At 46.2% G+C, this 23,790-nt stretch overlaps 1 protein-coding gene and 1 long non-coding RNA gene across 2 annotated transcripts; both read right to left on the bottom strand.

Annotated features, from left to right (window-relative positions):
- Nucleotides 1–2,499: 2,499 nt before the first annotated feature.
- Nucleotides 2,500–9,329, bottom strand: LOC142912116 (gap junction gamma-1 protein-like). Its single transcript, XM_076060433.1, has 3 exons — nt 9,002–9,329; nt 7,562–8,032; nt 2,500–3,145 (listed from the first exon to the last, which is right to left on the bottom strand). The coding sequence occupies exons 1-3, from the start codon at nt 9,301–9,303 to the stop codon at nt 3,127–3,129; spliced, it is 792 nt and encodes a 263-aa protein (XP_075916548.1). The 5' UTR covers nt 9,304–9,329; the 3' UTR covers nt 2,500–3,126.
- Nucleotides 9,330–18,356: 9,027 nt separating this feature from the next.
- Nucleotides 18,357–22,704, bottom strand: LOC142912158 (uncharacterized). The gene is made up of 4 exons (XR_012933939.1): nt 22,597–22,704; nt 21,651–21,801; nt 20,688–20,755; nt 18,357–18,600 (listed from the first exon to the last, which is right to left on the bottom strand). It is a non-coding gene; the product is annotated as an uncharacterized LOC142912158 (long non-coding RNA).
- Between the last annotated feature and the right edge of the window lie 1,086 nt (nt 22,705–23,790).

Raw genomic sequence — 23,790 nt, 5'->3', positions numbered from 1 at the left:
CTGAAACTGAACGAGGGAATCCCGACGCAGGGCTACGTGGCTGCCGCCTCGTGGACGGCCTGAGTATCGCGCGTGAATTCCCTCGCACCGGCAGTCCCCGGCGGCAGCTTCCCCAACAGCCACGAGCCGCGTGCTGAGGTTACTCTGAGCAGAGAAGCGCTCAAGTTGCATTCTGGGCGATGTTGTCGGAGCCCTCAACGCAGCCGGGCAATTTACCTGCAGAACAGAACAGTCCGTTGCAATTATATACACAGAATGTAAACCTTTGACACGAAACTTTTGTGACCGCAGAAACATTCACATTCTTTTGTTTCTTTCGGTAAAGTCACGTAGATAGAAACTATTAAAGTTTTTTTTCTTCACTTTATTTTTTTTTCTATCTACGTGACTTTACCGAAAGAACCAAATAATAAGAATGTAGTTGAATTAACGCTTAGGAGGCTTTCACGACCAATATCATCCACAACAGAGGTGTTTTTGGGGGTTAGAACGCGTAAATATACAAATGTGTCGTTAAACCCGCCACCACCCGACACAGCCAACCAGTAAGGGTGGTCACGTAAACAGAACGTGGCCAATTCGTGTATAGTACAGCACTAGTGTGTAGTGTGTAGTAGTGTATAGTGTAGTGTATAGTGTAGTGTATATTGTAGTGTATAGTAGTGTATAGTGTAGTGTATAGTAGTGTATAGTGTAGTGTATAGTGTAGTGTATAGTAGTGTATAGTGTAGTGTATAGTGTAGTGTCTAGTGTAGTGTATAGTGTATTGCATAGTAGTGTATAATGTAATGCATAGTAGTATAGTGCATAGTGTAGTGTATAGTAGTGTATAGTGTAGTGTATAGTAATGTATAGTGTATAATGTAGTGTATAGTGTAGTGTATAGTAATGTATAGTGTATAATGTAGTGTATAGTGTAGTGTATAGTGCAGTGTATAGTGTAGTGTATAGTGTAGTATACTAGTACAGCACACCGGTGTGTTGGAGAGCCAAGCCACAACATTTACAGTCTGAGTACCGTGACGTTTCGCCAGTAATTACAATTAGCTTCATCAGGCGACATCCAGATTTGGTGAAATATGCCAATTTTATTTTTGAGTCCACACACCAAGGCTATTTATTCAGTCAACAGAGGAGCTGCGCAGTGAGCTGCTGCCAAAAGCATTCAGGTTCATCAGACCATTGCCCTGACACCAGTGTTGACTTGGTCGCTGTCAATAAGTATGATGGCAAGTCTTAATATGACTGCTGCTTGCACTGAAAAAAGTTTAACTTCTTAGTTTTCAAAACATAGGCGATGTGTGCGTCTTTTTTTGTCACCGTAAATCTAATATTGCATCTGTTCTCCCACAACAGAATTGTCTGGACAAACGATTAGCAGCATGTGCCATTACCGGCAAATTGGACAGAGATTGATTCATCTGTCATCGCCTTTCCGAAAATGTCCATCGAGCAACGTGCAACGCAGCTATGGTCAGCACTCCACGCTATTTGTGGTTCCCCACCACTTATGTCATCCACCCGTGGTGCACTGTCTACCACGGGGTCAAACCGAGTGCTGGTCAGTCATCATTCGCCTCCTGCGGTCACGATGTTCACACGAATCCTCATCAGAGCACATCGTAAGGTCCAGCAGCTGCTGTAGTTAAAGTAGCTCTGACCATCGTGCTCATCTCTGACCTCTTGTGCAGTTCATTACGAATGTATCAACTAAGGTAATACCGATCGCATTTAGACTCGCATCTGCCGCTGTCACTTCTCGTAAGCTAGCCTATCGCTAATATCAGAGAGGATAAGACTGCTCCGTTTTGAACTTGATAATTTAGACAAATGTCTCTTACAATCACACTTAGCATTAACAGATAAAATGTCCACATCTGATTGGGACCTTGTAGATAACATGACTGTTTTTTTTTCTGCCGCGACAATGTCAACCAAATGTAAAGTTAACCTGATTGCTAAAGACAATGCACTATCAAAATAATGAGTGCATTGTCTTTGAGCTGTACGCCTTTTGGCATCATCTGGTCGAGCACCAATTGGGTCGAGGCTCAAAAGAAAGCCGTCCCTTGGTGTGGACCAATCAGTTTCAAGGACAATGCATATATTATCATAGTAGGTTTTTTGTTTGCATTTTGACTGCAGGTATTGCGGTTAATGCAGACATGAATCCTCGTAAAAAGGTTTCAGTTTTGTTGCCAGAAAAAAGGGGAAAAACCCTATCATTACATTTTGGTACTGGCAAAGGAGGTCTAATGATGAATAATAGCTTTCAAACACTGCACAAAATTAATGCAGAACTCCAGGTTATCCACTGTTGGCATAGCCAACACCTTAAACGCCTTTTGTTTTGTCAATATAAATCGGAGCAGGCTGTTACGGTATAATAACGACGTGCCCGCTAAACTCGGGCCCTCTTGTCCACTGATGAGTGAGGAAGTTTAACAAAAAATGACAACAGAAACTCACGCAAATTAAGAAGTAAGCTAAAGTAACAAAAATATTTGGGTTTCTTTAATCAAAACACACCTCCATATTGATTGCAAACCCTCACGCAAACATTCCCCCCAACTCGTGCGTTTATACGTTGACCGAATGCGAAAGCCACGATGTCACACAAAACGCGTTCTAAGGAGATTTGAACTCTAAATGCTCTGGGTTACAAACCCAGCGCCGTATCACCCGAGCCACGAGGCTGGGTGCTGGCGTGCCCCCCGTGCCGTCGCGAGCGCGTTAGCGGGGTGCCCGCACTCTGCCGCTCGAATCTTAAAAGCACAAACGGTCGCCTCCGATTGAATCTTGACGGAAGAATGTCAAGAAAACCTCCAAAGTCGAGACGATCAAAACGGCGGCGGGGCATTGGGGGGCCGAGTAAATGGAACGTGGGATGGCAAAAAGCGATTTGAGCGATAACCTACGCCCGAGAGTAAAACTATCCCGCTAAATCAAGACGTGCAGGTCGTGGGGCGCGTCCACGCCGTGGGAGGCGCCGCCAGCGGCCTGCTCGGGGGGCTCCTGGTGGGCCCTCGGCGTCGCCCCCAGCTCCGTCTGAAGCTCCTTCACCTCGTCACGGAGCTGCCACAATTCCGATGGTGACGTCGCTCTGGGACCCGCCGTGGACTCCGGCTAGACAGCATCTGCCACCCTAGAAACGAGTCGAATTTCAATAAGAGTATTTTCATTAACAAAAAATAGATATACACTCTCCATGATAGAGGGTTTATTGGTTATATCGCATGTATAGTGCAGTGTATAGTGTAGTATAAAGTGCAGTGTATAGTGTAATGTATAGTAGTATAAAGTGCAGTGTATAGTGTAGTGTATAGTAGTGTATAGTGTAGTGTATAGTGTAGTGTATAGCGTAGTGTATAGTAGTGTATAGTGCAGTGTATAGTGTATAGTGTAGTGTATAGTGCAGTGTATAGTGTAGTGTATAGTGTAGTGTATAGTGCAGTGCATAATGTAGTGTATAGTGCAGTGTATAGTGTAGTGTATAGCGTAGTGTATAGTAGTGTATAGTGCAGTGTATAGTGTATAGTGTAGTGTATAGTGCAGTGTATAGTGTAGTGTATAGTGTAGTGTATAGTGCAGTGCATAATGTAGTGTATTGTGCAGTGGATAGTAGTGTATAGTGTAGTGTATAGTGTACTGTAGTGTGTAGTGTAGTGTATAGTGTAGTGTATAGTGTAGTGTATAGTGTAGTGTATAGTGCAGTGCATAGTGTAGTGTATAGTGCAGTGGATAGTAGTGTATAGTGTAGTTTATAGTGTACTGTAGTGTGTAGTGTAGTGTATAGTGTAGTGTATAGTGTAGTGTATAGCGCAGTGTATAGTGCAGTGTATAGTGTATAGTGTAGTGAATAGTGCAGTGTATAGTGTAGTGTATAGTGCAGTGTATAGTGTAGTGTATAGTGCAGTGCATAGTGCAGTGGATAGTGCAGTGTATAGTGCAGTGTATAGTGCAGTGTATTGTAGTGTATAGTGTAGTGTATAGTGCAGTGTATAGTGCAGTGTATAGTGTAGTGTATATTGCAGTGTATAGTGCAGTGTATAGTGCACACAACATCTATATACATATTCTTAGCTCTTTCGGTAAAGTCACGTTGAAGGGAAACAATAAAATAATAAAATATATAAAACAATAAAACCGGATTCCCACCACCATCCATCACAGAAGAATTCTCTCATCAAGACTCTGTACCATAGAGCCCAATGCATATCCGACCAGGAACACATAGTCAGTGAACTCAAGCACGTACACCAAGTTCTTAAGGCTAATGGTTACTCCGACTATACAATCCGCAAAGCTATCACTCAAACCATGAAGGACCCTCTTGAGGAGCCTTTCAAAACCATCACTTTACCCTACATTGCGGCGATCACAAAAAAGATCTCTAAAATCTTGAATAAACACAAGATCCAGGTCCGTTTCAACACATTACATAAAATCCGTGATCTGGTTCCGTCTGTAAAAGAAGTGATTCCGGACATACAGTACCCTGGTGTCTACAAACTAAGTTGCCTCTGTGGTAGTAGTTACATTGGAGAAACCAAACGCCACGTCTCGGACCGCATCCGTGAACACAAAGCAGACCTTAAACACCGTAGGACCAACACCTCGGCCGTGGCAGATCATTATTATAATTCAGTAGGCTCACATGACATTGACTTTTCCAAGACAGAGGTTCTTTGTAAGCCATCTGGCTACCATGAGAGATTCGTTCATGAGGCTATCCACATATACAAGCACAGAGACAATTCCAACCGAGAAGATGGATTCTGGCTTAGCAATCATTGGAAAGATTTGATTAACCATTTCAGGTCTTAATTGATTGTTCACGCTTACAGTGGCTTTCAGACAGCATACATTACTTTTTCGTCTCCCCCCTCCTCTTTTCAGAACATAGATGGACTCGTCCTTCTAAATAAACTGCCAAATCGCTGCGCGTGGCGCTGACGTTTTTCTTAAAATAAATAAAGACACTGTAAAAAAATAAAAAAAATAATGCAAACCGACACACCTGATGACGACCGTTTGTGTTATGGTCGAAACGTCGTGAGAATTTTTATTGTTTTATATATATATTTTATTATTTTATTGTTTCCCTTCAACGTGACTTTACCGAAAGAGCTAAGAATATGAATTACTGCAGTCACGAAAGCTTTAAATCAAAATCTATATACATAGCTATCAACACATACACTACACTATACACTACACACACAACATCGATATACATTGCTATCAACACATATACTACACTATAAAATATACACAACATATATATAGCTATCAACACGTACACTACACTATACACTACAAACACAACATCTATATCCATAGCTATCAACACATACACTACATTGTACACTACACTATAAACTACACGCAACATCTATATACATAGCTATCAACACATACACTACACTATACAGTATACACTACACACACAACAGCTATATACATAGCTATCAACACATACACTACACTACACACACATCTATATACATAGCTAACACATACACTACACTACACACAACATCTATATATATAGCTATCAACACATACACTACATTATACACTACACTATAAACTATACACAACATCTATATACATAGCTATCAACACATACACTACACTATACACTACACACAACATCTATACATAGCTATCAATACATACACTACACTATACACTACACTATAAACTACAAACATCTATATACATAGCTATCAACACATACACTACACTATACAGTATACACTACACACACAACAGCTATATACATAGCTATCAACACATACACTACACTACACACACATCTATATACATAGCTATCAACACATACACTACACTATACACTACACACAACATCTATATATATAGCTATCAACACATACACTACATTATACACTACACTATAAACTATACACAACATCTATATACATAGCTATCAACACATACACTACACTATACGCTACACACAACATCTATACATAGCTATCAACACATACACTACACTATACACTACACTATAAACTACAAACATCTATATACATAGCTATCAACACATACACTACACTATAAACTACACACATCTATATACATCGCTATCAACACATACACTACACTATAAACTATACACAACATCTATATACATAGCTATCAACACATACACTACACTATACGCTACACACAACATCTATACATAGCTATCAACACATACACTACACTATACACTACACTATAAACTACAAACATCTATATACATAGCTATCAACACATACACTACACTATAAACTACACACATCTATATACATCGCTATCAACACATACACTACACTATACATTACAAACACAACATCTATATACATAGCTATCAACACATACACTACACTATACACTACAAACACAACATCTATATACATAGCTATAAACACATACACTACATTGTACACTACACTATAAACTACCCACAACAGCTATATACATAGCTATCAACAATTACACTACACTGTACAGTATACACTACACACACAACATCTATATACATAGCTATCAACACATACACTATACACTACACACAGCATATATATAGCTATCAACACATACACTACATTATACACTACACTATAAACTATACACACCATCTATATACATAGCTATCAACACATACACTAAATTATACACTACACTATAAACTATACACAACATCTATATACATAGCTATCAACACATACACTACATTATACACTACACTATACAATACACACAACATCTATATGCATAGCTATCAAAACATACACTACATTATACACTATACACTACACACAACATCTATATACATAGCTATCAACACATACACTACATTATACACTACACTATAAACTATACACAACATCTATATACATAGATATCAACACATACACTACATTATACACTACACTATAAACTATACACAACATCTATATATAGCGGTTGGGAAGCTGACGGAACCGTTATTATTTCCCTTCCACGTGACTTTACCGAAAGAACCAAGAATAAGAGACAGCTTTGTTTAGAGCCTAGTCTCAAACAGTGTTAGATGAGAGGACAATGCCACTACGAAGACATTGACAGCTCGGGGTGAGACACACGAGGCTCTAAAGAAAGCTGTCTCTGGTGTGGAACAATCAGTTTCAAAGACAATGCATCATCATCATCTCGTAGACTACCAGAGCATGTTTTTTTTCTGTTTGCATGTTCATTACAAGTACCGTGTGCGTGGCCAATGCAGTGAGATGATTCCTTGCAAGAGGTTTACGTTTGGTGTTATCATGTTCACACAGCTGTTTTATTACTAGAAAGGGTAAAACCAATTCTTATATTTTGTTACTGGCAAGGGAGGTCCCATGATGTTTTTTTGCTGTTGTCATCATCGGCGAAACGTCACGGAAACTCGAATTGTCGGCGTAGTTGGGGGTCGCTCTCTGACACACAGCCGGCGAGTGTCGAGCCGGTAGCGACCCGGCACGTTTAGTTTACGTGACGCAATGCCAACCGCGCCGGCGAGGCCCCCCACCTGCTCCGTGGCCGGTGCCTCCCGCTCAGCGAGTCGTGGATGGTGCCCAGCCCCAGGTAGGCAATCTCGGACAGTTCGAGCAGGAGGCTGAGACCGGCGACTGCGTACATGACCAGAAGGAAGACGGTCTTCTCTGTGGGGCGCGACACAAAGCAGTCGACGCTATTCGGGCAGGGGTCACGGACGCACTTGAAGCGCGGGGCCACCTCCACGCCGTACATCAGGTACTGCCCCACCAGAAAGCCAACCTCGGCCAGCGTGCGGGCCAGCAGCTGGAGGGTGTAGGCCACCATCAGGCCGTCCGTCTTGATCCTCCACCGCTCGTTGTGCTGCTTCCCCTCGCCATCTTCTTCACCCTCCTCCTCCACCTCCTCTTCCACCTCCTCCTCTTTCTCCGTGCATTCAACCACGCGGTCGGGGCCGCCGGTTCGCTTGGCTCGCTTGGTTTGTTCGTCTCGCTTGTACTCGATCCTACCACGACAGAGAGCGGCGGCGGCGGCGTCGAAGTTTCACCCCTCGCTACGAGCGAGCCAGCGTCGGGACTCGAGGTAAGTTAAAATATTTACCTTCCTTTAAAATTTGACGCTTTATTTACTACTAAGCGGGAAGCACCCGGCGTTGCCCGGGGGAAAACATATATTGAAACACTTCTCAAAACTTAAAAACATAACATATACAAGTGGAAAAAAAAACTTTGATCATTGCCTCATTCGTAAAAACTAAAATGAAACCCAACGCACGGCATAAAAAAACGTACGCTCGCGCGCCAAGATTCGATTCTTTAGATCGCGCAAAGGAATCGAAGGTTGTAGATTTCTTTAGAATCAGCCTATTCCCGTTTAATCGATACCACAAAGCTCACCAGATATCGATTCTCGCCACACTTCATCGTCATTTCCCCACCCCCCCCCCCAAAAAAAAATAAGTGTATTTTTATGTTTGCATGGTGTACAGTATGGAAAGTACCCACATGGCAAATTTCAAGTTTGTTGCATGTCGGGAAGTACGCTAAACATTTTGAACAGACACATACTCACAACTTTGCCTTTTATACATGTGCAATTATAATATCGCATGCAAATGTATTATATTTCTTATTGTTGAAGAGTTTAACAATGCTTCCCTTTTTGCTGTTGAATCGCAGAATATTTTACGACGCTGACCGTGTGCGTGTTTAAACACAGCGCACATTCGCCCTCCCGAACTGAACTAGCCGTTCGGACGTACCGACGGGGGGGCTCGGGAACGGAACTCCGTTCCTAAGTCAAGGGGAAACCTTGCCGGCACTTTCACCGTTCAAACTCGTGACCAAAACGACGGCGCAACCTAATTAAAAAACAAATTAAAACATTTCCAACTGCGGGCAGCCATTCAAATTTCCACCGTAGCCCCCCCCCCCCCCCCCCCCACTGTGAAAACTCCCTCCGAGAACCTCGGTACCTGGTGATGCGATGCACTGCGAAGCCGAGGTACAGGATGGTGGGCGTGGCGACCGCGATGATCTGGAACACCCAGAAGCGGACGTGGGAGAGCGGGGCGAAGCTGTCGTAGCAGACGTTCTCGCAACCGGGCTGCGCCGTGTTGCACGAGAAGCGGCCCTGCTCGTCGTAGTAGATGGACTCGCCGGCGACCGTCGTGAGAACGACGCGAAAGATGACGAAGGTGGTGATCCACAGCTTGCTCAGGAAGGTGGAGTGCCGATGAACCTCCTCCAGCAGATGCGTGAGGTAGCCCCAGCTCATCGTGGCCGCCGGTCTAATTCAGTGACGCCGCTGCGGGGAAACGTTCACCCGTGTTTGTACAGGCACTACTCTACTTACAAACATTCAACTTCAGGACTTTTAGAGATAATAAAAAAAAAACCTATCCCGTTTGTCCAGTTGCCCGTTTGGAATGAGAGTCGTAAGTTCAACCTCCACGCACAATAAATGGCAGTGGTGGCATCTACATTGGCAGAATGTGAAGAACCAGTGGCATCTACATCTGCAGAACATGAAGAACCGGTGGCATCTACATCTGCAGAACGTGAAGAACCAGTGGCATCTACATCTGCAGAATGTGAAGAACCAGTGGCATCTACATCTGTAGAACGTGAAGAACCAGTGGCATCTACATCTGCAGAACGTGAAGAACCAGTGGCATCTACATCTACAGAACGTGAAGAACCAGTGGCATCTACATCTGCAGAACGTGAAGAACCAGTGGCATCTACATCGACAGAACATGAAGAACCAGTGGCATCTACATCTGCAGAACGTGAAGAACCAGTGGCATCTACATCGACAGAACGTGAAGAACCAATGGCATCTACATCTGCAGAACGTGAAGAACCAGTGGCATCTACATCTACAGAAAGTGAAGAACCAGTGGCATCTACATCGACAGAACGTGAAGAACCAGTGGCATCTACATCTACAGAACGTGAAGAACGAGTGGCATCTACGTCTACAGAACGTGAAGAACCAATGGCATCTACATCTCCAGAACGTGAAGAACCAGTGGCATCTACATCTACAGAAAGTGAAGAACCTGTGGCATCTACATCGACAGAACGTGAAGAACCAGTGGCATCTACATCTACAGAACGTGAAGAACCAGTGGCATCTACGTCTACAGAACGTGAAGAACCAATGGCATCTGCATCTGCAGAACGTGAAGAACCAGTGGCATCTACATCTACAGCGCTGGTAGCGGCCATCGGCAAGTCCAATCAAGTTTCAAGTTTCATTTATTAGGTGTATAGCCCTGTGAGTCATGCGGCTCTTGAGTTCGGGTGCAACCGCAACAAACAAAATATGAACAGAGAAACATCTTAAAGCGACGACGCGTAACGGAAACATCCTGTGATAAAACAGCAAATCTTCCAGAAAAGAAAAAAACTTATTACAACTCTGTGTGCAAAAATCTCACAAACCCTTCTTGAATAAGAGCCTTGAGACTCGGCGAGGAATTCCCCCCCGGGTGAACTGAATCACATCGTTATTATCACTACTGCCCTCTGTTCGAACAGCGTTCATCTATTTTCGTTGTAAAATGTCAATCGGTCACTTGTTCGGAGGTCATGTCCATGAGGACGCATTTCCTAAGAAGGCCACGGCAGTTGCGTTGGTTCCTCGCGCGCTGCCGAGAGACGAGTTCTCGATGGCACTCGAGAAAAAACAAACGCGCATCCGTCCCGTGCCCTCCTGGATAGCATCATCAATTGCGGTGTATAAGGGAGCAAAGATGCCGCCCGAGAAGACGATTCGTAATTTGTTTTTTTTGGGGTCAAGATCTCTTGTGGACGCGCGCGTGTGTGTGCGTTCGGGCCCTCCTCCACCCGACACAGCCAATCAATAAAATGTTGACTCCCTCGCCTGGTATACAGGAGGTCGTGGATTCGATCCCGAACCTGACGCCTGCTGTGTACTCCATCTCTTCTCTAGCTGTTTAGGCATCCGCTTGCACACAACAACAACCGCCATTCGCCACTAAGTGGCGGTGATGTCACCACGACGCTTGTGCCAGGCTATGTGCACCGTGAGGCCACGTGAAGTGTCGAACGCCCGCTGGCAGGAGGTCACTGGGCAGACCCAGGTGCCACGGGTCGACTGACTGAGATGACTGGCTGATGCACCACCTGTGCCCGCTACTGTGCCAACCTGCTGTGCTTTAGCCACCCGGCGTTCCGCTCGTTGTTGTGAGCGTCGCTCCTCCGCCCTCCGTTGTTGTTGGAGGGCGACTGCCTCCAACTGCCCAGTAGCATCCTTCACGAGCCTCCTCCACAGAGGCCGATCTTGACACCGCTGGTACCAGTCATCGGCAAGTCCACTCAGCTCCACGTCCTCCTGTACCACATCACTCCATCTCTTCTCTAGCCCGTGCCGCGCCCGCTTAGCCCCCTCAATCCGGCCAAACAAAAGCTGTTTCGGCATGCGGTGGCTGGGCATGCGGGCTACATGACCCAGCCATCGCAGCCTTGCCTGCCGGAGGAGCTCACCGATGGGACCCTGCCCAGATCTTTCAAGGATTTGTGAGCTCCTCACACAATCCAGTCTGGTTAAACCCAGGATGGATCGTAGGCAGGCCAGCCTAAATGTTTCTAACCGGCGAAGATGTTCCACCAGGGGGGTCCACGTTTCGCAAGCGTAGAGAAGGGAGGGAATGACCGTGGCCGAGAAGACATGAAGCTTAGTGCGGAGCGACAGACCAGGTAGCTTCCACACAGCATTACGCAACCGATGAAAAGATATTGCCGCTCGACTGATTCGGAGTGAGACCTCTGCTGTTAAACTGGAGCCAGTCATAAGCACACTGCCCAGGTATGGGAAACTCTCCACTCTCTCCACAACTGCCCCATCACCGATTGGGAGTTGTGGGGGTGGAGTGTCCGATGGTACAAAATACCCAGGCAGGTGCTTAGTTTTGTTGGGGCTGATGGTAAGGCCCCACCTCTTAGTGGCACGCTCCAGTCTCAGCAGCAGCGTCTCCAACTCCTCCTCTGACTGAGCAGCTATTACCAAATCATCAGCATACATAACGTGGTTGAGCAATAGGGAGCCATCCCTTGACCGCACCCGGGCATCGATTAGCCTCCCATTATATCTGTACCATATGGAGATTCCCCCGGTACAGCTATTGAAGGCTTCACGAACTACGTGGTCAAAATAGATGTTAAATAATGTGGGAGCCAGAGGACATCCCTGTCGCACCCCAAGGTGTACAGGGAATGGCTCTGACTCCCGGCCACGTAGTTTTACCCGGGCCCGCTCACCATCATGAAGGTCCTTAATGATCGTGAGCAGAGGGTCAGGTACTCCAAAAGCACGAAGAACGACCCATAGCCCAGGCCTACTGATGGTATCATAGGCCTTGACCAGGTCAATAAAGCAGAGATGTAGGTCTTGTTGGAATTCCCTACACCTCTGCTGTAGCAGACGGACAGAAAATATGGCATCTGTGCAGCACCGCCCTTTCCTGAAACCGCATTGGGGCTCCGCAAGCCTCTCCTCAGCGTGCCTGGCAAGGCGATGCTGAATAATCCTTGCCAGGACCTTTCTCGGCACACTGAGGAGTGAGATGCCCCTGTAGTTGTTACAGTCTGTGCGGTCCCCCTTCTTAAAAAGGGGGACCACCAGGGCATCCTTCCAATCCTGCGGAACCCGTCCAGTGGTCCAGACTGTTGTTATGATGTCATATAGGGCAGTCTGTGCACAAACGCCACCCTCCCTCAGCATTTCGCTTGGGAGATCATCTCTGCCCGCTGCCTTTCCTGGTCTCAGACTCCTGATCGCCTTCAATACTTCCTCAGCAGATGGCACCTCAGCCAGCCACTCACAGGGGGTGACTTCTTCCAATATTTGAGGCACCGCAGCCTCAGCAGGGTCATCCTCATTTTGTGCCACGATGTTTTCCTGGCTGAGGGATTTTCCCTCCCCCAGGACCTCACAGAAATGCTCAGCAAATCTGCGAACCTGTTCCTGGGGGTCGGAGATTGGATCACCGTTTTTTCCCCTAATGATTGTAATAGGTGTGGCGCTGCAGGTTACTTTTTGATGGAGTTAAATAGAGATTTGTGATCATGGGCCACTGAGGCAGCATCTATCTCCTCAGCAACCCGCGACCACCACCCATCCTTGCAGCGCCTCACGGCCCTCGGAACCTCCGAGCGAAGGCTGCGGTAAGCCTCCTCATTCTCTGACGTGGGATTCTGTAGCCGATGACAGTGGGCCTGTTGCTTTTTCTCAACCATCCTGAACACCTCCTCTGTCAGCCAGGGTCTCTGGGGAGGTCTGGACCGCATACCCAAAGCAGCCATTGCAGCTGCATGAGTCACAGTCCTAAACCTCACCCATTTACCCTCGACATCAGGAGGAGTCGGGGACGATGCCAATCCCAGCCGCAAGCGATGATGAAATTCTCGCTTGCAACTTTCATCAGATAACTGAGACCAGGAAACTTTAGGTTGGAATGGGGTACTGGGTGTACACCCACCACCGGACCTCCTGAATGCCGCATAGATCCAGCCGGTACCGGTCCAGCTCCCGACAGAGGAGTGGCAGCCTCTCCTCTGCAGTGAGCGTTCGAACATTCCACGTGGCCACCCGTAGTGGCTTTTCGTTGTTTCTGGAGTAGCCCCGAGGGTAGGTATTCAATCTCCTGGCTCCGCCAAATGGGGTTTGGCCAGGAGACGTCATAGACGCCTGGCCCCCCGGGGCCTCCGGCACAAGCTTATTAGTTACATATTTCAGTTTAATTCGTGGTTTCGTGGTAATTAATTGAAGATGGAGGGGTTACCAGCCCCTCGCACCCGTCCAGAGCCCCCGTTTAGCCCCTGTGGTGGACACATATGCCATGAGGGGAGGAGCCAATCAAAATTGGATCTCCCCCCACAGCACTGTCCACGACAGAGTTGCCCGTCCGGCCCCGCGAGGAGGTAGGGGGTTGTTTTGACAGACACACACACACAGACACACACACACACAGACACACACACAGACACACACACAGACACACACACAGACACACACACACAGACACACAGACACACACACACAGACACACACACACACAGACACACACACACATACACACAGACACACACACAGACACACAGACACACACAGAGACAGACACACACACACAGACACACACAGACACACACACAGACACACACACAGACACACACACACAGACACAGACAGACACAGACACACACACTGACACAAACACACACACAGACACAAACACACAGACACACACACACAGACACACACAGACACACACACAGACACACACACACTGACACAAACACACACACAGACACACACACAGACACAAACACACAGACACACACACAGACACACACACTGACACAAACACACACAGACACACACACACACACAGACACACACAGACAGACACACACAGACACACACACACAGACACACACACACAGACACACACACAGACACACACACTGACACAAACACACACAGACACACACACACAGACACACACAGACAGACACACACAGACACACACACAGACACACACAGACACACAGACACACACACTGACACAAACACAGACACACACACAGACACACACACAGACACACACACAGACACACACACAGACAGACACACACAGACACACACACAGACACACACAGACACACAGACACACACACTTACACAAACACAGACACACACACAGACACACACACAGACACACACACACAGATACACACACAGACACACACACACAGATACACACAGACACACACACAGACACATACAGACACACAGACACACACACTGACACAAACACAGACACACACACAGACACACACACAGACACACACACACACAGATACACACACAGACACACACACACAGACACACACAGACAGACACACACAGACACACACACAGACACACAGACACACACACTGACACAAACACAGACACACACACAGACACACACACAGACACACACACACAGACAGACACAGACAACAACAACAACAACCGCCATTCGCCACTAAGTGGCGGTGACGTCACCACGACGCTTGTGCCAGGCTATGTGCACCCTGAGGCCACGTGAAGTGTCGAACGCCCGCTGGCAGGAGGTCACGGGGCAGACTCAGGTGCCACGGGTCGACTGACTGAGATGACTGGCTGATGCACCACCTGTGCCCCCTACTGTGCCAACCTGCTGTGCTTTAGCCACCCGGCGCTCCGCTCGCTGTTGTGAGCGTCGCTCCTCCGCCCTCCGTTGTTGTTGGAGGGCGACTGCCTCCAACTGCCCAGTAGCATCCTTCACGAGCCTCCTCCACAGAGGCCGATCTTGACACCGCTGGTACCAGTCATCGGCAAGTCCACTCAGCTCCACGTCCTCCTGTACCACATCACTCCATCTCTTCTCTAGCCCGTGCCGCGCCCGCTTAGCCCCCTCAATCCGGCCAAACAAAAGCTGTTTCGGCATGCGGTGGCTGGGCATGCGGGCTACATGACCCAGCCATCGCAGACTTGCCTGCCGGAGGAGCTCACCGATGGGACCCTGCCCAGATCTTTCAAGGATTTGTGAGCTCCTCACACAATCCAGTCTGGTTAAACCCAGGATGGATCGTAGGCAGGCCAGCCTAAATGACACAGACACACACACAAACACAGACACACACACACAGACACACACTGACACAGATCTCGGGGCCGTGGCCACAGCAGCAACGGGAGACAAAGACGGCAGCGGCTGCGTGGGAGACAGCGCAGAGAGAGAGGGAAGGAGGAGGAGGAGGGTGGTGGAGTGGTGGAGTCAGACCTCTGTTGGAGCGCCCGGGAGCCCAGGAGACGTCCCGAGCAGCTGGGAGATGACGCAGAGAGATGAGAGACAGGGACAGCACCTAGCTAGGACGCCACCTTCCAGCCCCTCCCCCTCACTTCCAGCCCTTCCCCCTCACTTCACCCCCTCCACATCCGCCCCTCCCCCACATCCGGCCCCCCTCCACATCCGCCCCTCCCCCACATCCGGCCCCCCTCCACATCCGGCCCCTCTTTCGTCCTCTCTTTGGACCCTCCCCCCGGGCCCTCCCCTCACTTATGCCCCTCCCCCCTCGCTTCCGCCCTTCCCACCCTCCCCCCCTCGCTTCCGGCCCTCCTCTCCCCCGTCACCTCCCTCACCTCCGCCCCCCCCTCGCCCCTCACTTCAGACCCCGCCCCCCCTCACTTCCGGCTCCTCCCTTCTCATTCCCCTCCCTTCCCCCCCTGTTGTGGGCGAGGGGTTCGCACCATGAGCTGGAGAACCAAACAACCCGCAGACTGCCTGCTGCTGGATCTCCTCTCTGTTTCAAAGAACACATTTGAACAAATTTTGACCTCGGGTCTTTGCTCATCTACCGGCTTCACATTCCCTATTGCCCGTACAAAAACCCGGAGGAAGGGCCTTTGCTATTGATGCCCCCAGGGTCTGGAATGCTATTGCCAATAAACTGCAACTTGAATCGCTACCTATGAGATATTCACTCAAAACTGCTCTAGAGGAGTTGTACACCCCTAGCTTGCCACTGCTATTCAGTGGCCTAAAATAAAATAAAATGTTTCGCTCCGGATGACCGCTGCAAAGTATTATCTGTTTTGTGATTTAGCATGCTGATCTTAAAGGTGCATTGAAAAATTTGATACTCCGACCGATGCTCCTGTTGTTTGTGGAGTAACTCATGCAGCCAGCTGTGGCTCTAGGGTTTGGTGTTACATGGTTGTTTATGTAGTTTATTGTTAAAAATTCGGTCACAGTTCCTATGATCACTGTTACATTGCATTTATGGCTTTATTTTGGTGATTTCTAAAAGTTTTTTGGTTTGACCATGTTTTTGTTTATTGTAGTACGGAGTTAGACTGATGGCCTTAATCTTAGTTTTCTTGTTGTTTGACTTGCATCCCAATGGGATTTTTGCACACAGCGTTGGTGTACGGTGCTATTTCAGGAATATTTTGATGTTTTTTTCCTGGATTTTCTGTTTGCACATGCACAAAGTCACTTTAAGATGTTTTCTTGTTCATGTTTTTTTGTTTGTTTGCGTTGCACCCGATTCAAGAGCCGAATGGCTCACAGGGCTATACCAAATAAATGAAACTATGAAACTATGAGAAGGGATGGACTGATGCGGCACAGGAGTATTTGGAGCTGAGTGGACTTGCCGACCAGCGGTGCCAAGCTTGGGCTCTGTGGAGGAGTTTCCTGAAGAACGCTACTGGGCAGTAGAGGCAGTCGCCCTCCCAACAACAGCAGTGGTTGGAGAAGCGACGCTCACAACAACGAGCGTTGCACTGGGCGGATAAAATACAGCGAGTTGGCACAATGGGGAGCACAGGTGGTGAAACAGCCAGTCATCTCGGTTAGTCTGTCCCGTGACCGGCTCGCAGAGAGCCTTCGATACTTCACGTGGCCTCAAAGTGTGCACTTTAAGTGCACCTAACCTGGCACAAGCGCTGTGGTCACGTCACCGCCACTTTATGGCAGTTCTGCATGGGTGCTAAAGAATCAACTAATGTCACCTGCTGGGTCTGTCCCGTGACCTCCTGCACCTAGTCTGGCACAGTGGTGCATCTGCCAGTCATCTCGGTGAGTCAACTAATGTCACCTGCTGGGTCTATCCCGTGACCTCCTGCACCTAGCCTGGCACAGTGGTGCATCTGCCAGTCATCTCGGTCAGTCAACTAATGCCACCTGCTGGGCCTGTCCCGTGACCTCCTGCACCTAGCCTGGCACAGTGGTGCATCTGCCAGTCATCTCGGTGAGTCAACTAATGTGACTTGCTGGCCCTGTCCCGTGACCTCCTGCACCTAGCCTGGCACAGTGGTGCATCTGCCAGTCATCTCGGTGAGTCAACTAATGTCACCTGCTGGGTCTGTCCCGTGACCTCCTGCACCTAGCCTGGCACAGGTTCCAACGCGTTCTACCCTCCCGTCAATCCCCGCAGCTGCTACCGCTGCTGCTGCTGTACAACAGCGACCTCTCTCAGATCTGCGTCACAGTCTCCCACCATGTGGCCTCGTCTCCTCTTCCCCTAGGTCGCTGGAGAAACTCTCCATCCCATACAGGAGCTGTGTCTACAGTCCCCCCTCCCCGCCGCCTCCGCTATCACAGAAGGATTTTCTTTGTCTTTCCGCTGGCTAAAAACCTTTCAGAGGCGTCGTTCGGCGCTCAAAAGTATTTTGAAACTTTGACTTTGTTTTCACAACTGTGGAACATTACATCTCTTGACCATTTACTGAAACTGGTAATACGATCAGAGGATTAGATATGCAACACCAACCGTGAAATGTTTTTATTAGATAAACTACATTATAAAAAAAAACATTAACTTATACAAGTTGTGTTGCAGGCAAGGAAATTGCTGTTATGATGAAGACCATCCGTAAAGAATATAAGTGACGCAATTTTGCTAGAACACCTCGGTCAGACGTTTCAAAATCAATTTACCAACTCAGAAAATCCCTCTAAATATTTTCAGAAAGTTCTTCATAGCATCCTCAGCGTCCTCCGTTTGTTGTACGCTAAAATGTCGAACAACAACGACCAGCATTACAATTAGTGCGTCAATTTTAAAAAACCCCTCACAGTAGGCCATATTATTCACCATATAGACTATAGTCACTATACTTATTAACCCAGGAAAACATCGGTCAAAAAATACATCACTCCAATAGGGGGCGCCAATTGCTATGAATACAGTAGAAAGGTTTTTGTTTGGGTTAGATCGCATAAATGTGTCGTTAACCCACCACCACCCAACACAGCCAATTAGTAAGGTTTGTCACGTAAACAAGACGTGCCAATTAGTTCATACTTAAGCCCACCGGTGTGTTGCAGAGTAAATGCACAGATCTGGCCGTCCGCCTGATGATGCTGGTTGTAATCACTGGCGAAACGTCGTGCTCAGATTAAAAATGTTGTGGATTTGCTCTCCGTTACATCAACGTGCTGTACTAGTAAGGTTTTTTTGGAGGGGGGGTTATATCGCGCAAATATAAATGTGTGGTTAAACCCGCCACCACCCGACATAGCTGTGGCTCTAGGGTTTGGTGTTACATGTTATTTATGTAGTTTATTGTTAAAAATTCGGTCACAGTTCCTATGATCACTGTTACATTGCATTTATGGCTTTATTTTGGTGATTTCTAAAAGTTTTTGGGTTTGGTAATGTTTTTGTTTATTGTAGTACAGAGTTAGACTGATGCCCTAATCTAAGTTTTCTTGTTTTTGTTTGACTTGCATCCCACTGGGATTTTTGCACACAGCGTTGGTGTGCAGTGCTATTTCAGGAATATTTTGATGTTTTTTCCTGGATTTTCTGTTTGCACATGCACAAAATCACTTCAAGATGTTTTCATGTTTTTTGTTTGTTGCGGTTGCACCCGATTCAAGAGCCGAATGGCTCACAGGGCTATACCAAATAATGAAATTATGAAACTATGAAAACTATGACATCTGAACAGAACATGCCAACTCGTTACCTGCACAGCACACCGGGTGTGTTGTGGAGTAAACCCACAACATTTACAAACTGAGTACAACGTTTCGCCAGTAATTACAACCAGCATCATCAGGCGATAGCCAGATTTGTGGAGACAGGAGGACAGAACAAATCTGGCTGTCGCCTGATGATGCTGGTCGCGAACACTGGCGAAACGTCGTACTCAGATTGTTAATGTTGTGGATTTGCTCTGCAACACACCGGCGTGCTGTACTAGTAACGAATTGTCACGTTCTGTTTACGTGACAAACCTTACTAGTTGGCTGTGTCGGGTGGTGGCGGGTTTAACGACACATTTACATTTTTGCGATCTAACCCAAGAAACTCATACCATTGATAAATGCACAACATTTACAAATTGCGTACTGTGACGCTTCGCTGGTAATTACACCCAGCTTCATGACTGGACTTGTGAGGGTTGCTCATGTTTAATATGGGAGGGTGGGTTGTTCTGATTCATTTTCTCTCACGTGCAATTCCCTCAATATTTTTTTTATAGGGCACCAACGCGGACGGATTCTTTAAACATGCTTCACGACGACAGACAGAAGGACAGTAACCCGATCTAGAATACAATAAATCCTAACATTTGGAATGTATAAACTATGCCTTGATTCCCTTCCTCACTATTGACACATTGCACAAGGTCACGAACCGACTGTGGCGGATGGCAATTTCTTGACAACCGAGTACAATCACTGTCTGAAGATTCAATGAACTCCCTGTTACACACTCGTAACAACAGCACCGTCACTAAGCGTTTCACTTCTTACCCCCACGGGAAATTCAACCTTTCAATATACGGTGTACAATAGTGCAGGACTGTCATTTGCAAATTTGACTCTGGCACGCAATGGCCAACTCATCTTAAAACAATGCCACGGGCTCTTCTAGCATCCTCTTCGAAGCAGACGGCGTGTCGTACTTAGCAGTTCATTGCCTGGCAGTAATATCCAGGACAGTCTGCTAGATTCTAACCCCGGGACCTTTACAACAAGCGGGGGAAAAAACCCACTACCGCTGGGGCAGACACTGTATAAGAACGTTAAATACGATAATACTGCACCGGTGTTTGGGCCCGTTGTTTAAAGCACTGGTTTGTCTCACCTAGTGGAACTTGGAGAAAAAAACATGCGACTTTTGGAATCACCGTAGGATTTCACACCGCATGCCACCTGAGATGTCAAAAAAGAGTAAGCACTTAAACATCGCCCTCCAATCACAATCGTGTCAAAACACAAGATGTCATCGTGGCGACAGCCGTTGATACCACGAGACTTCTACAAGCGAGGGAAGAAGAAAGAAGCAAAGAGGGAGTTGTTGTGGTTAGCGCATGCAGAGCGTGGATGAGATGAAACAGTCCGGTAAACCGAGCGCTCAACATGTGTGTAGAGCATCTACATCCTTAGACCTCCTTTGCCAGTACCAAAATATAATAATAGGGTTTTTCCTCTTTTTTCTGGCAACAAAACTGAAACCTTTTTACGAGGATTCATGTCTGCATTAACCACAATACCTGCAGTCAAAATGCAAACAAAACACATACTATGATAATATATGCATTGTCCTTGAAACTGATTGGTCCACACCAAGGGACGGCTTTCTTTTGAGCCTTTTGATGTCATCTGGTCGAGCACCAATTGGGTCGAGGCTCAAAAGAAAGCCGTCCCCTGGTGTGGACCAATCAGTTTCAAGGACAATGCATCATATTATCATAGTATTTGTTTTGTTTGCATTTTGACTGCAAGTATTGTGGTTAATGCAGTAGACATGAATCCTTGTAAAAAGGTTTCAGTTTTGTTGCCAGAAAAAAGGGGGAAAACCCTATTATTATTATTATATGTGTAGAGTTCAATGGGTGAGGTTCAAGCGAAGAGTAGTCACAGCAGATACAGAACAGTGATAAGGAGGTAACTGTTGTTAAATTCTATGAATAATCATAATTGCATTGCTTTCTTTGGAACTAAACCTTAAACCGCGCGTGCGATCGTGGTTTATCATATTCTTACCAAACGTGCATATTAAATGTAGTATTTACATTTTCACGTTAAGTCTGTGATGCAATTTTACCTGCTCAGGATGTGCTGGCAAGGGTTGGTTGGCTTGTGTGACACACGGGGGAACAGCTGGATCACGCTGCTCCTGGTGACTCCACTGCCCATCCAGTCCTGAGCATCTGTCATAAGGTCTCTTCCTATGGTTGCCATGCCTCTTGTCGACTCTGCACAACCAGAATGTGGCCTATTTAGCAGTATTGGCAATCTACCTTTGTACTATTAACTATCACCAATTAATTTGTTTATATAACACGAATGATGTTATATAAATATCCAAATGGCCCTTGGCAGATAAAAAGGTTCCCCACCCCTGCCATAGACCATGAAACCAGCTGGCCAGTAATGCCATTGAAATGTACTCTATAGGCATCGCTGTGATCGTCAAGGAGGCTAAAATTCAACATTTCATTTGCGATTCCACCAGGCCGGCCACACCCAATGGGCACTCCCATCTTGCCTGAATGCCACACTGTAATCAGGATGAAGTCAGGCTAATTATGTGAACTGTTTAAATAGGTATTCTAGTCCATACCTGTCATCTGGTATCGACTTGATACTAGTAAACCTGTATCAACCAGAATATTCTGATTGGCTGTTGCTTATTTCGACCCATAACTTCCATTACTCTCTTAAAGATCAAGCTATTTAATTTTCCAGGAAAACCTCACTGACTACTAAGACTGTGCTTCCAGAAGATCTTGGTTTGGGATGTTTGGCCATTTCCATTCATGAGAAAGTTAGCATGTTGTAGAAAACTGGAAAACTCGGAGACAACCCAGATCATAGTCCAAGCTATCAACATCTGGCATGTCCCGATGACCACCCATTGAATGCTTAATCAGACTTAAACCTGATTAGCTTTGGACTGGTAAGACCTGGTGGTGCATTTTGGATGATTTCGCTGAATAACGTTTGCATGTTGAATGTGTGTTGTGTGAAAGGTGATCTGGGAGACAGACCCACTGTCGTCTTGATTTCGAAATGCTGGAGCTGGAACATCAGTGACGCTCACGGGAGATCGGAGTTTGGCCACTCTACTTGGTAACTCTGTTGACCCCGACGTGCGATGATCCACACTCTTGTCACCAGCAAACACAGCTGCACACACCACGTTTCATAGAGAGCGGTATTACAAAGCTTCTTGATGTATATTGTTGCATGTTAAATGTTTGTCCCTATCCAGAGTGCATAAATATACAGTAGCAGCCCAAAAGTAAGGGCACAAAGAGTTATTATACTTATTTTTTACAAACCACATCGGGTTATTTGATTTATTTTAGCAAACGTTCAAACTGACTCCCATTGACATTAATGGATGCTTGAATTCTCTTTTGAAATTAATTAAGGACTCTTTTGACTGCAGGTGTAATCTTTGAACATTCATCAATTATTTTGTCTCAATTCAATTCGGGTTCTTTGTCGAGGTGACCCCAGGGGCAGAAGAAAATAGGTATTAATAATAGATAAAATATTACCTTAAAGAATAAACACATTTTTTTAATGCCAGTGTTACATTCAATGAAATTACTCTAACTTTTGGGATACCCTGTATGTCGGAAACAGCTTTATATGCTTGGCCTTGTACTTTTGACATTTTTTAATCTGGAAAAGAAATCAAGGAATTACATTTTAATTGATTTTATCATCTATTATAATACATTCCCAAGATAATTATGTTGAGCTCTTTTTAGAGTCTATGGCCGCATTTTAAAGCTATCCGACGTTGTGGCTCAGCACGAGATCGAATGCTTGCAAATTGGAAGATTACAAATTTAAATCCTCATTTGGGATTGACTCTGCCCATCAACCCTGCGTGGTCTGTAAGTACCAGTGTGTGTGAGAACAATTAATCTGTGGTTGTCCTATGCATAGGGTCTGCCCCTGCCGTCGGAAAGGTGAAATCCCACCGCTGGATCAGGGCTATAAACAGCAGTGTGCAACAATGCTCATTTGAGCAAGACAATTATTCTGACTTTTTTGACGACGGTATTTTAAGCCTCCATCTTTTCTTATCTCCTTTAATTTGCTTCCAGGTTTGCACAATTAAAATGTAGGGTTATAAACATATAAATACAACAGTGCCTTATTATTGTTCTGTATCGCAAGGTGAAAAAAGATGCATGATTACAAGAAAATCAGGGTGGCCTTTGATA

Source organism: Petromyzon marinus, unplaced genomic scaffold (assembly GCF_048934315.1).
Source record: "Petromyzon marinus isolate PM22_M1 ecotype Great Lakes invasive population unplaced genomic scaffold, UKy_Petmar_22M1.pri1.0 PM_G_Scaffold_19, whole genome shotgun sequence".
NCBI lineage: Eukaryota > Metazoa > Chordata > Hyperoartia > Petromyzontiformes > Petromyzontidae > Petromyzon > Petromyzon marinus.
This window is presented reverse-complemented; position numbering and strand designations above follow the sequence as displayed.

Excerpts from the sequence above, each read along its gene's own strand:
- LOC142912116 (XM_076060433.1), bottom strand. The coding sequence starts at position 9,303 with ATGAGCTGGGGCTACCTCACGCATCTGCTGGAGGAGGTTCATCGGCAC. Across the intron at positions 8,033-9,001 it reads GCAGTGCATCGCATCACCAG|GATCGAGTACAAGCGAGACG; the intron begins GTACCGAGGTTC and ends CTGTCGTGGTAG.